The 13,745-nt window shown below is 38.6% G+C and overlaps 2 protein-coding genes across 8 annotated transcripts in view; both read left to right on the top strand.

The window, feature by feature from the left end:
* The first annotated feature begins 44 nt into the window (after positions 1 to 44).
* On the top strand, positions 45 to 9,523 carry CGGBP1 (CGG triplet repeat binding protein 1). Of its 5 annotated transcripts, none has more exons than XM_054973723.1 (2): positions 45 to 166; positions 5,375 to 9,523. In XM_054973723.1, the coding sequence occupies exon 2, from the start codon at positions 5,391 to 5,393 to the stop codon at positions 5,886 to 5,888; it is 498 nt and encodes a 165-aa protein (XP_054829698.1). In that variant the 5' UTR covers positions 45 to 166; positions 5,375 to 5,390; the 3' UTR covers positions 5,889 to 9,523. The 5 variants fall into 5 exon arrangements, with proteins under 5 accessions (XP_054829698.1, XP_054829694.1, XP_054829697.1 ...); XM_054973719.1 differs by lacking the exon at positions 45 to 166 and adding an exon at positions 406 to 538; XM_054973722.1 differs by lacking the exon at positions 45 to 166 and adding an exon at positions 559 to 610.
* BTLA (B and T lymphocyte associated) overlaps positions 9,354 to 13,745 on the top strand; it is a 33,822-nt gene continuing 29,430 nt past the window's right edge. For 2 of the 3 annotated variants that reach the window (XM_054973716.1, XM_054973717.1), the window contains exon 1: positions 9,619 to 9,931. The gene's annotated coding sequence lies outside the window, so the exon portion shown is untranslated. Of the gene's footprint in view, positions 9,378 to 9,618; positions 9,932 to 13,745 lie in introns of those variants that run through there. The other variant, XM_054973718.1, reaches the window with a different exon arrangement.

The raw sequence follows: 13,745 nt of genomic DNA on the forward strand, positions 1-13,745 counted from the left end.
CGCTAGGGCGCACCTCGGATTCTCCAGTGTCTGATTGGAACTAGCACGTTACCATTCGTCGCTGAACTTTCAGGCCCGCTTTCTGGTTGGTCGGAGGACCGGTCAGTCAAAGCCTTCTAGCCCCTCTTCCGTTTGTGGCGATTGGGTCCACATTTCATCCTTCAAAGTAAACATCTCCGCCCCCTTCTTGTGGGAGACTTTCAGCTTGCGGGCGACTTCCTCACTTTCTCCTCAGCGAATAGAGAGAATCGCTGTCACTCTGGACTTAAGGAGCAATGGCGAACGGCGTTCGCTCTTCGTTTCTCCTACTGGACTTCTCGTTCTTACCTGTCTTTTGATTGGCGGTGATGTTGCTAAGATGGTGAAGTCCCGCCTCTCTCGTCTCGTCTTAAGAGTGGGAAACAAGCCCCTCCCATCTGTCTGTGGGTCTGTCTGACAGGCGGCTCCGCTGAGTCGCGGAGGTTGGAGGGGGAGTGCGGAACACATCGAAGCTCGGCCCTGGCCTTTGTGGGGACGCAGCGCTGCGCTGTCAGGAGCTGTAAGGATGAGGGGAGCGGGGAGAGGTCTCGTCTGAAGCCGCCCTCCTTTTCCTTCTTTGGGTGGGGAAGAGGTAGAAGAATGGGGCCGTCTGTGTGGAAAGGGGCGGGCCAGGAATGGAGGTTGGTCGGTGTGGGGTAAATAATGAGGGGGGTGAGAGGGTATGGAAACAGTCTGGTGATGGAGAAAAGGTGCCTGAGAAGAAGATGGGTTTGATGGAGGGCCTTTCGTGAGAGGATGGAGGGTTGTAGGAGGCACTTAATGGGCTCATCATTACTAAGTTATACAGTATAGGTGTAATATTTTGTAAATAAAAGTTATATTTAAAGGGATTGAATATATCCTAGCAACAGAAATTCAAGTTTTTAAGAAATTGCTTGCCAGAAAGGGATGTGGCATTGGCTACTAAAACCCCTCCTCATACAAAAGGATGGAAATGTTCAGATTTCTGGTTTCTGAAAAAATCTGAAATCCCTGAGAGGGTTTGTATAGTGACTTGCCCAAGGCCCCCTGTTATTTACACTATCGTGTTCTCTAGAAATCTGAGTGCTGTTAAGGTTTACACATAATATGGGGGGGCATCATCTGTAAAGAAAGCAAACTTCATACCGTAGGGGAGTCTGGATTTGAGGGTTAATGTCCCAGTCCTAACAACACCCGTGAACACAGCATTGGTAGTTCTTGGTACCATTTTCCACAACTTAGAACCATTTTCCACAAAGATGAAACCTTTCTGAAACAAAGTGTAACTAATTAACATATTTAACAACAGGGAAACTACCCAATAGGAGCATATCTGCATCAGCAGGCAGTACTCAGTAGCTTTGTCTGTAGTCCCTATCCTGTACCAAAGCATCTCTTTGAGCTATTTCTTATGATGCAGTCCTATAATCTGAGTGGAAAGCTCTTTTGAATAATTCAGGTTTGCATAGTTTGTGGAAATCCAGGAGAGTGGGAACTTTCTCGAACTCATCAGACTGGCCATTCTACAAGGTAGAACAGAGAATGCATGTGTACAGGGAACTGCTGATTTTGTCCAGCTGCAGGTGGTATCAGCAGAAGGCTGTGTTCAGATGAGTTAAGATGTAAGAATATTTTGTTTATTATACATGCACATTAAAAGTGTGTAAGGATAGCTAAAACAATGAAGATCTTACTGAACCTAAAACTATACCAAGCAAAGTGTTTTGCCATTCTGAGCCATGATGGTAACTTGTAGGTGTAATACAGCATTCTTAGCATCAAAATTTCTAAGGCATCAAGTCAAAGATGTAATCTAAGGGTGAGAAGGAATGGATAATTAAGAAAAGGCATAAGGGCCTCAAAGAGATCCCCAAAAGAGACGAAACCAGCAAAACTGACTTTCCCAATTTATTCCCAGTTGCCTAGCAACCTGGGGAGATCTCACTAACCAATCAATGCCCCACCATTGCATTTTAAAATGTAGGTGCAAATCATAACCATTTCTGGATTTTTGCAGAAAGAAACCTCCCCCCCCCCGCCCATAATATACTACTTTGTCCTTGTCCGAAGACTGCAGTGCAAAAAGTGCAGCTCCAGCATTAGTGGAATCCCCCTGGCATAAACATGTACATCCAATGAATGGATTGCTCTTGGACCTTTACAGGTTTTATGGGAAAATACATTTAGGTCCATCAATAGCTATTCATCTTGGTGAGTAAAGGAAACAACTTTGTACAGCGGCAATAAACCACTGAATATTAGTGCTTGGAGGCAGCATCAGGGGAAGGCCTTGGCCTCTATGTTTTTATTGGCCCTCCAGGGCAACTGTTGGGTTGTTGTGTGAAATAGTATGCTAGATTAGCAGGGCTCTCCTTATAGACAGATGTCCAAATTCACTATGTGACCACAGCTCTAGTCCAACCCTACAGACTGCACTATAAAAAGTTGAACCCATGTTTGTGGTGCCACCAGCATAAAAGCTTACATTTGAGGCTCAAAGCAGCCACAGAATATGCTAGAAGGAACGCTTTTCAGGCAGGCAAGAGAAATTGCTCCGTTAATTCATTTTGACTAAATCAGGGGAAGAAGGAATGCCTTGGGCAAAAAGATAGGCTTGATATGGACAGGAATTCATGATGGTAATCGCTACAAAATCATACCCTGTAAATTGATTCAAATTTACTTTCCAATACTTTCCAAAGTAATGTTGCTTATTTCACCTCTTTCAATGTGCCTTTGGGTTTTAATTGAGAAAATATTTAATAAATTACCTTCACATTACCATATAAACATGTCTATTATACCAATATAATAGCCATAAACAACTAATGAGGCTGTTATATCATTTAACGACTCTTAGCCTCATATAAGCTCTAAAATTTCCTTTCTTTCATTTTATTTTGGCTTATATGCATTCCAATATGTAATAAAACGTTGCCAAATAAACTCCTCTTCTGTATTCCTCCTATCACATCTTCTTACTAGCTGAGATATTTTTCATTACAAAAGTAAACCAAGCCTTCTGTAACCATATGGTTGCTTTAGGAATTATATCCTTTTTCCAAAACTCTGCTAAAGTCATTTTTGCAGCCACTAATAAATTAACTTTTTGCTTCTGGTTTTACTAGCCTAGGTAGACTTCCTAAATGAGCACATTTGGGATCACCTGGTAATTTCTAATTTAAAATGAACACCTCCTGCTAAAATACTTTAGCCTTCAAGCAAAACTACCAAATATAGGATAACAAACCATCTTTACTTTTGCGTCTCCAACATCCTTTGGAAATGTCATTACAATTTTTTTGCTATTCTGTCTGTCATTAAATTCCACCTATACTTTATTTTCAGTATATTTTCTCAAACATTTATATTCAGAGAAAATTCCTTAACATGAGGCTTTCTTTAGGTGGTACTTTAACCAGTAGGTCCTTACTCCATTTTGTTTTATAGATTAATGGATTCTCCTCAGCTTTCAATAATATTCTTTAAATACAAGTTAAAATGTCTAAGTTTATGAGGCTTGTTCTTTCTACCATTTGGATGATGGTTGCTGTAAAAGAGAGTTTAAAATGCATTAAAGGGGATTGGGTTTATCTAATTAGTTAATTTATATGCTGCTTGTCTGTTCAATGAAGTCCTAAGATGTTTAACAGTCAACAAAACCTAAAATACAAGAATATGTAACACTTTTTTAAAAATACATGTAAAACAAGGCTTGAAAAGATGAGAGAATTCATAAATGTATAAATGCTGGGAAAGGTTCCTTTGTAAGTGATTTCTCTCATAAGCAATGCACCCTTCATTAATACACTCCTCATGCTCTCATTATAAAATGAAGTTGCATCATTGACAGCAGAGGTTGGAGTGGGCATTTCACCATCGGATAGCACCCTAGTTTCTTTTCCTTGTAAACATGATGGCATTGCCTTATTAGCAAAGCAACACTTGGAAATCCTGTGTACTGTATCTGCATAGCAAGTAAGATTTGGGCATGTTCTAAGGTTCCATTCAGCAACTAGGCTTCCGTTACTCTAAGCACCTTGTCACTAGAGGTCACCCTTTGCCATTCAAAATGATGTTTCATGATATGTTCTTGGTTCTTATTTGTTAGTTTTTTAAAAAAGAAATGTCAAGTTTTATGAAGAGCCATGTTTCACATCATTCTCTCTATACAACACATCTTAAGTTCAATAAAAGGCTTATTAATGAAGCTGCCCCCTTTTTTTGAATTATTCAAAATAACATTAAATGTTTTCTTTTTGTTGTTGTGTGAGTGCCAAAATTGGGGGATTACTCAAAGGGGTAGCTTATAGTACTTGTGGGTAAGGGATAGGGAAAAACACTGAGGCTTGACATCAAGTTCACTTTTTTATTAAAATCCACACTGGCTGTAATAGTATTTTGTTATAATTGCAAGCAATTGATCATACTTAATATCTTGCAGTACTCAATTAGTAAGTATTTATTCATCTATAAAAGTGGCTTCCTGGCTGTGAGAAAAGTGCTTAGGACTGGGGTAGGGTGTGTATGTGGAGGAAAATAAGCCGTAGTAGGATTTGTACATCTCTTTTGCAGTTTGCCCTCCCTTGATATATACACATGCTTTCTAGATAATTGGACAAATCTAGGTTTAAATGGAAAGGTTCGCTGTTGCCAGATCAAGTGTGATTCAAAATCTGAAATTGGAAGTCAAATATTATCTAAGCCAGTTAATTCAAATACTCTAAAATACAGTGACATACCTGAGTCTTCCATAACCCCAAGGCAGTAATAATTTACTGTAGGTTCTTAACTATGATTTTTTCGAATGTAACCATGGCAGACGTAAATGAGAGTTGGTTATTTCTATACTCTTATGTCTGTGATCATGAAGGCTAGAAACCAAGACTGCAATCCCGTGCAGTGAAGATAAATTGATTTTTGTAACTTAAGCTTGTTATATAGATCTCAAAGATTCTTTTTACGATGAACTAAACAAGCCTATAGGCCATTTAGAATGGCATTTGTCACATACGGGTCAGATAGTGCCACTATCTGACCTGTATGTGACAAATACCATTCTAAATGGGTTTTGTAAAACTAACTTACCTTTAGTTTATAATTTTCTTGTGCTTATGATCTTCTATAGAATATAACGTTTTTGCCTGTACAATTAGTGTATAGTTTGTTACGTGATACTTAAATACAACATTGTCAACACTTTGTATCTTTTGCACTGGAGCATTTGAGCATTTTAGTTTTCAGCTATACTTACTGATACCGGTACTCAGGAGCACAGCAGGAGCACCTAAATACATTGTCAAAATACATATTTGAGATGACAGTCGATGCATACACATTTAATACACCTACTCTACTTGTTTTCTAAAATCAGTTTAGACAAGACAGCAATGGAACGATTTGATGTGAAGCCGCCTCCCTCCCGCAGCCGTTCCAAGACCGCTTTGTACGTGACTCCTCAGGATCGTGTAACTGAGTTTGGCAGTGAACTGTACGAAGATGGAGGCAAATTGTATTGCACTTTCTGCAATGTGGTGCTGAATCATGTTCGCAAGTCTGCAATCAATGACCATCTCAAATCCAAAACTCATACCAAGCGCAAGGGAGAGTTTGAAGAACAAAGTGTCAGGAAGAAACCACGGACTCTGACTGCCTCTCTGCAGTGCAACAGTGCAGCCCAGACAGAGAAACCTAGTGTCACCCAGGACTTTGTAAAAATGTTTCTGGAAGCTAGCATTCCTCTTGAGAAGGCAGACCACCCAGCTGTGCGAGCGTTCCTCTCTCGACATGTGAAGAATGGGAACTCCATACCCAAGTCAGACCAGCTAAGGAAAGCCTACTTGCCCGACGGGTATACAAATCAGCTTCTCAAGTCTGAAGACCATTGAAGGGAAGACTACTTGATTGAGGATGGGGAGTATTAAAGTTACATAGCAGTGATGTGGCTTATTTTTATATTCATGCACATGCAATGTTATGTCATGGGTTTTGTATTGTAGAAATGACAATCTCTTACAGAATGCAATGATGTTTTTAAAAAAAAGTTCAGATCTATAACGTTGAAGTCTGTGGGCATTGGAATGGCAGTAAGGTGCCATATTGTAGCGGAGCGCAGTTACAGCCTATCAAGTCCGTTATAGTCATTAGTCAATGGACTTAGAAAAGTGTAATTATGCACTGCAATCTGCTCCCACGTTACATGGTAACTGAAAAGGAACACACTGGGCATGGCCACATGACAGACTAATTTTTAACCCTAATCCCAAATATTTATGTATATATGTCTATTTATTAGGCCCATATTCTCATTATAACCCAATCTCCATTGTAATTATATTTAGGGATGCTGAATTAATTCAGCCACTTTGACGTCCAGTACAGACACCAGTTCCACTGGAGCAAACAGTTGCTCAAAATCCGTCTTCTGGCCAATTTGGTTTGATTCACTTTATCAGTATACAAACACTTGTACTGCTAATGAGAGATTCAGGAATGGGGATGTGAAACTGAAGGACAGCTCTTATATTTGGATGAGCATTTGGCTCTGAATCTTATTGAACATATTTCTGTGGGTACCCAATTTATACCCACAATTCCTAAAAGCAGTTTTTAGAGTTTCTATGAATATGAGATAATGAAGCAGAAAAGTGGAAAGTTCCACATCTATGAACAAATTTAATAGATCATACCAATATTGTAATATGAGTGTAGTTATTCAGTCAATTGCCTGTAGATGGCAATACTTTGCAAATAATTCTTCTGTGTTTAGGATTACAGCCATTGACTTACACTTATTTCTGTGTCTCCCCAAGACCAGCTTTCTAACTGTCACAGATAACTGTGATTGTATATTATCCATCTGAATCCCTGATTTTATGGAACATTCTCAATTTGTAATATAATTTCTCAATGTGAAACAGGTACTGATACCTTTTTCTTGTATACATTTTTACTAAGAATAGCAGTTTTGCTGCTGGCTGTGAAGGCTATTAATATTATGAAAATACTGTTTTTGTATACAGTAAGCAGAATGGTTATGATCCAGCCAAAGTTAGACATTTTTAGGTTCCCATTGATTTGAATAGGAAAATTAACACATGGGTGGAATCAGTAGGGCTTTAAAAAGTGCTTGACTGGGTTATGTTTCTGATATTTTAAATAAAATTCCAGAGAACAAAATGGAATTGCAAAGGCAGAATCGAAGTGGGCCTTTTTTTAGTTTTAAGTAAAAAAATAAAAAAGCACCGGTTTTGGTCTGTTGTTCTAAGTAGATAATGGTATTTGTTCCTGTTTCCTATTTTTTTCTCCCTCTTAGGTAGCAAGAAATTTCCAAAGTTTTCAGTATGGTTTTGTATTGGAGGACACAGCCCACAATCTGGAGCCTGTTTGTTTTTTAAAAATATGTATCCTTTGTTTTTAAAACACGTTTTTGGTGAGAGTTTTATTAAAAAGAATGAACAGGATTTGTTCCAGGCTTCTGGTGATTACGGGAAGAGCTTACGCGCCTTCCTTGAATCAGTCCATCCCTTTGTTCTTTCTTGCAGTTTTCCATCACAGTTCTTGCCAAAGTATACCAGCTTTTGCAAAAACCCTCTACATTGTTCATAATTTTTCATCTACAGCTTGAAGAAGAATGTGGGGTTGCCTCTTCCAGCCTTGGGTGAAGGACCACAGCCTTTGTAATCACTTCTAAAACAAAATAATCTACTGGCACACAAATTTATGGGTCAGGCATAAGACTTCCAGTTCATGAGTTCTCATGCGCTGAGAATGCATTAGACAACATCAGTGTTTATAACAATGTGGTGCTCTTTGGGAACTGTAACAGTGACATGCCAGCCTCTTAAGTGGACATAGCAATGTAAAGTTTTAGGATTAGATGGGATCCTGTTACTTCTTACCAAGAAAGCTCATGATAATAAATTAGTATTAGAAATGCCATTCATAGCGTGTACTTATTTTAGTTTTGCATCTATTTTATTTAGAAAAAGAACATTGCTCAACCTTGTTTTCTACTAGCTTGGTAGATTTAGGAATGGATTGGACAGCAAACTGATCCTGTCCTATCTTTTTGGTTTGTTTTTGGCTAATATACCATATTTGTGTGTGAGCTTGAATATATTACAGTGCCATCCTATATGTACTTTGTATTTTCCTTATCCTGTATGATTTCTAGTATCAAGAAACAAGCTATCTTCTATGTATAAGGCAATGGTAAAACTAGTGTGATGGACATGCATCTGTTTCATGGGACTGTTGCTTTGCATTTCTTTGCTGTTTTCATTCCTTTGGGCAGCCTTATATGTGAGCAGTGAAATGCCAATAGATGACTGTGCGTAAGGCAAATGGGTGGCAGGGAGTGATACTGCACTGTAAGCATGAAAAAGCAAAATGTAGAATAGTGACTTGTGTATCTCCCTATCCATTCTGTGAGATGCATGCATTTCATATGTATCTTCCAAAAAAGTTGCTATTTGGCATGTTTATGCTCTAAGTGTCTAAGAAGTTGAGCATCTTACTGGAAAATTAACTTCAAAGTTCAATCACTGAAAATGTGATTGGTATAAATCATGGAAGGAAAACATTGTAAAGTTAGTGAAATCTTGATACTCGTTAAAAAAGAAATTGCTATGTTAATACTTAGAAAGTCAAAATGTTGCTGTTTGGAAGCCAGAAATTTTTAAACAAAAAGAATATAGTCACACGTGTTACTTTCATGTCATTCATATATGTTAAGTTTGCACTGAAACAAGTAATTGATAGTAACCTAACCAAGAGATTATAATTTAATGTTTTACAGATTGGTCTTAATTAGCCACTGAACATGTGGCTTTATAACTAGACTAAGCCTGTACACCTATACATACTAATGTGGGGGAAAATACTGTTGAATACAGTAGAACTTGTTTCCAAATCAATACAGGCAAAGATTTTAAATGGGAGGGAAATATCATGTTAGGGATTTTAGTGCATATTATTCAGTTGTACTAATTCATATGTTGATATGTCATTCAAACCATCCAGAGAATATTGGGAATAATTGAAAGATGTTTTCAAACAGATTTTGTGAATTGCTATGATTTAGATTTTCGTCATGGTGAAGCAACTTTAGATCCAAAACCAAGTGCACTAGTTCACAGAAGATGGACAAAATGGATTGTGCCAGTTAGAGGATGTCCTTGTGCCAGTCCCAAAGGATTTTTTTTAATGTTCGCAACCATGCAAGAAGACTGGATAGTAAAGAATTTAACATGATTTTGAGCCTCCTTGATAAATTTCTTCTGGGATTGAAGTGAGGAACACAATTCTAATAGACTACCAATAACGATTTTTATATCACACACACACACACACACACACACACACGTGTTATATGGGTAACCTTACTATTCTTTCTTACAGTTACATTTTGAATTTGCTGCTAAGATGTGTTTCATTTGCTTTTGCATGTTGAATATCCATTGTCTTTATGTTTTTAAAAGTTTTGTGCTTACTCTACAAAATAAATTTTTAAAAGAAATTACTCTGGATGATAAAAGGAACTGTCAGACACTAAAAAATCCATAGGAGATCTATTAAGAAGAAAGGAAGCTATTATTACTATTTCTTTCTTACCCAGTTTCTGCTATTTTGTGAAGAAGTAAAAAATTGATGTCATAATGTATTTCTTCTCTTACTATAATGGTCATTTGCACTTAAGCTCTTAAGATGTGTAAAATGCACTTGAGAAACAAGCACGTTGAATTATTTTATTTATTTATAGTCCGGCATTTCTTGCTGAGACTCAAGGCAGAAACGGTATAAGAAGAAGAATATGCCATTGTGTTGCAACAGACTCATAACAATCCGATCCATGGGCCATTCTAGGCAAGAAACAAACAGAGATGGATTTCCCTTGCCTTCCTCTGCATAACAACTCCAGTTTTCCTTGGTAAGATATATAATACTCTGTTATAAGATTGGATTACAAACTTTTTAAAATGCAATAAAAACCACAATGAAGGACAAGGATATAAGAAATGCAAAAACTGCATTTCAGAAGTTCAAGGACAATGTAAAAACCAGATAATACATACAATAAACAGAACCATAAATTATGAGAATTCTGAACAATTCCATTTTACTACAGCCCTGTTGTCTTTAAAAAGTATTCTCCTGAACCATTACATTTTATGAATGACTGGGTTTAATGAATGGGATGAACTTCGCACATACAGAAAAATCCAATGCTACAGTTATTTAATAACATCTGAGGTGATACAAAAATGGGTGTGGAATTCTAAAGAATTAACTATCAATTCTCTAAATGCATGAAGTAGTGAATTTGCCAGTTTTGTATGTAGATATGCTTCAGATCAAAGACACTTCCGGGCTTGAAGCAAAACTCATGTTAGGAAAATGGCAGAAAATTACGCTTTGAATGACAACACAGTAGCTGTTTCTTCCAGTACTTAAGTAGTTGTAGCTGTATGTCATTCTGAACAGTGCTGAACAAACATGGCTTCAGTGAGTATTACCAAGAAACAGAAAGGCAGATGTTCCTTCCTTGAGCCAGTCTCCAGGAAAACAAGTGTGTGTGTGACATTCCTCTCCAAGAGGAGGGGAGTGTAGGCATTGCGGTACATGAAACAGACTGAGGCTCTTAATGTTTTATATAAAACTTTCTTATTTAAAGTAGTTAACAGTTTATTGTAGTTCTGCTGTAGGCATTCTATGATGGTCAAGCGGCATGCCGTTGCACCATGGCTTGCACCCAGTCTTCCCACTGCTTGTGTCTAGCTTTTCCATCAATCACCTTGCATCTGCTGTGGAATTTTAAACTTTATTGCCCAGCCTGCTCTCAAACTGGGAGCATCTGTTACCTTAAAGGCCCTTCAGCCAGTCCCCCTATCTCACCCATCAGTGGTCCCTGGCTCTGAGAGCCAAAACAGATGAGACATCTGATGCGTGGAGGTCAAGTGTTGGTTCCCCGCAAGGTTCCACGGGAAGTGTAGTGAGAAAGAACCTCTGCCAGGGAGAGAATCTCTCTTCTCCCTGGCAGAGGCTCTTTCTCTAGGCATCTCCTTGGCAGAGGTTCTTTCTCTAGGCATCTCATCTAGTCTGCTTGGCTCCCTGTTGCCACTGCCAGCTCCACTAAAAGCTCTCCACAGACAGAGGGAGCCGAGAGAGAGGGACAAGGAGCCAATCACCGTTGCCAGTTCCATCTGACTGCCACCAGCTCAATTGGCTCCTTCTCACCGCCACCAGCATGCTTGGCTTCCTCTGGCTGCGGAGTGCTTTTAGGGGAGCTGGCAGCGGTGAGAGGGAGCCAAGCGCGGACAAGACAAGACACCTAGAGAAAGAACCTCTGCCAGGGAGAAGGATTCTCTCCCTCTTCTCCCTGGCAGAGGTTCTTTCTCACTACACTTCCTCTGGAACCTTGCGGGAAATCGATGTGTGTCCTCCATGTGTCAGGCCTCTCACCTGTTTTGGCTCTGAGTGGGTATATCTGTGATGAGCCCAGAATGGCTGACTACAAGAGGTGTCTTCCTAGGACCCCTGAAATAAGGGAAGGTGCTGAGGTGACTTGGCCACCCTGTATCCATCATCTGAAGACTGGGAACAGGGCCTGTTTTATTGAGTTGGGTCCACAGTGTGCTGCAGGGTATAGAAATAGCACCATGTGCCTGGATTTTTAGTTCTGGGGGAAATAAGAGAGAATGGAGAGGGAAAACAATTAGTCTTCAATATAAGTGAGATCAAAACATAAGCACAAAAAAACCCTATGATGTTAAAAAAACACAAAAATTTCTTAAAACAGTCTCAATATAAAATTTCTGTTACTATCTCAATACTCCCACAACATTTGCTTGATAAATTCTTCTACTGCACATAAGAAAGATCCAGTTGTATTAAATAATGGTCCATGTTATCCACACTAAACCAGCAAACAAAACATTTAATATTTAATATACAGCTAAATTCCCCACAATAATCTAGAAATGCGGACAAGAATCTGCCTGGTTCTTACTTGGTACTAAGCCCTTTCCACTATGCTCTTGAAACTATTACTTGGTTTTTTTTCTTTTCACGGATGCCTTTCACCTTCCTTTCTTACTATTCATTCATTTCTGAATCAATCATTTTTTCTTGAGTTGTGTTAATTACCATTTTCTTTGCCACCAAAATTATTTCTCATTTTTATATTTCATACTGTATTTTCATGATTATGAAACTGCCATCATGATTTTTTTTAAATAAATGTATCTGCTTATATTTATATTGCAAAGAGAAAAGTTGCAATGCAAAAATAAAATAAAAATTTCTTCCCTAACAGAAACCATTTAAGAATTGAGTCAAGAGTGCCACAGAAAGTAAAAGCAAAATATTAAGAGCCAGTAGCCCTTGGAAACCTCAATAACCCTTTGTCAATCTACACCAGATAGCCATATACTGATACAGCTGTAGTTAACGTTTTTAAAAAAATAGTGGAACATATCACCCTTGACTTTCTGAACTTGTGCAATAAAACCCTAATTTGAAGATAAATCTGCATTTCCATGGCCAGAACTTTATATATCCAGGAAAGCCTTGTTGCTGACAAATGTGTCAAGTTATTTTTGATTGTACTGATAATAGATGTACAGTTGTTTTTAAACAAGTATCTCTGGTTCATGCTTAGAAAGATCCTCAAATATCTGCTTTTTTCTCCCTAGAGAGACAGAAGTTATATTTTTCCAAGAAAATCTTATATTTGTGCATACATCCAAATACTGCGTCAAGCCAATTTTTCATATATAATTATAAAAGTATACGGTTGGATCCTATAAAAAAACTAATAAAAAGAGTTGCCAGAACAAATTGACCCTCACCTTGTCTTTACCCCCGCTGTCCTCTGTGGGCCCTGAAAATCCTTTATTGAGGGTCAGGAGATACCCATGACAGGAGAAGCTGCAGTGAGATTGGGGAATTTGAAAAAAAAATAGTGATAGTGATGCTCTAGAAAAATGCCATCATGTCTACCAACAGTGGAGCCAGCTTTGCCAGTTCTTTATTTGTTTGTTTATAGGCTGCCTGTCTCACTGAGACTTAAGCTGGATTGCCTATTGTTAGTCTATACAATCAACACAATGGGACACCCAATAAGAAATGTAATATGATTGGGTCCGTAAGAGGAGGTGATTTGCTGGCTTCCCAACCTCACCGCAACCTGCTATGTTGCAGGGCATTTTGTTTCTTAAGGTTTCCCAATGCTTAGCAAAGAACTTTGGATTCTGTGGAGGGCAGGGAAGACCTATCAACACTGTCTATCTATCTAGTACTGCTCATATGGCTATTGCCTTAAGGAGAAAAGAAAGTAATAAAGACGAACTTAAACCATTGGCCCTTGCTGCAGACATAACCCTGATTAAGAAAGTGAGACAGGGATGAGGGAATTGCATATTGCCTTCCCCTGCTTTTGTTCCCAATGTTTATCCCAACCTTCCTTTAATAGCCTTAAGCACAGACTTTAACCATGGTTAATGCTAATCATCAATTTCTAACCAGCATTCTCCCCACAATTGCCTAAACCTACGTTTGCCATTTGCCTACCCACAGCTGGTCAGTCTCCACTCTCAGCCTCAATTGAGATGCAGGATGCAATATGGCTTCCATAGTGATGCTCTAGAAACTTCCCAAGGTTTGTATGGTCTTTACCATAGATTTTACAAGAAATTCCTAGACTTTCACAAGGAAGAAGTGTCACATCCTCCCCAGGCACTGCC

The sequence above is a fragment of the Eublepharis macularius genome, chromosome 3, assembly GCF_028583425.1.
Source record: "Eublepharis macularius isolate TG4126 chromosome 3, MPM_Emac_v1.0, whole genome shotgun sequence".
Taxonomy (NCBI): Eukaryota; Metazoa; Chordata; class Lepidosauria; order Squamata; family Eublepharidae; genus Eublepharis; species Eublepharis macularius.

Excerpts from the sequence above, each read along its gene's own strand:
- CGGBP1 (XM_054973723.1), top strand. The coding sequence starts at position 5,391 with ATGGAACGATTTGATGTGAAGCCGCCTCCCTCCCGCAGCCGTTCCAAG.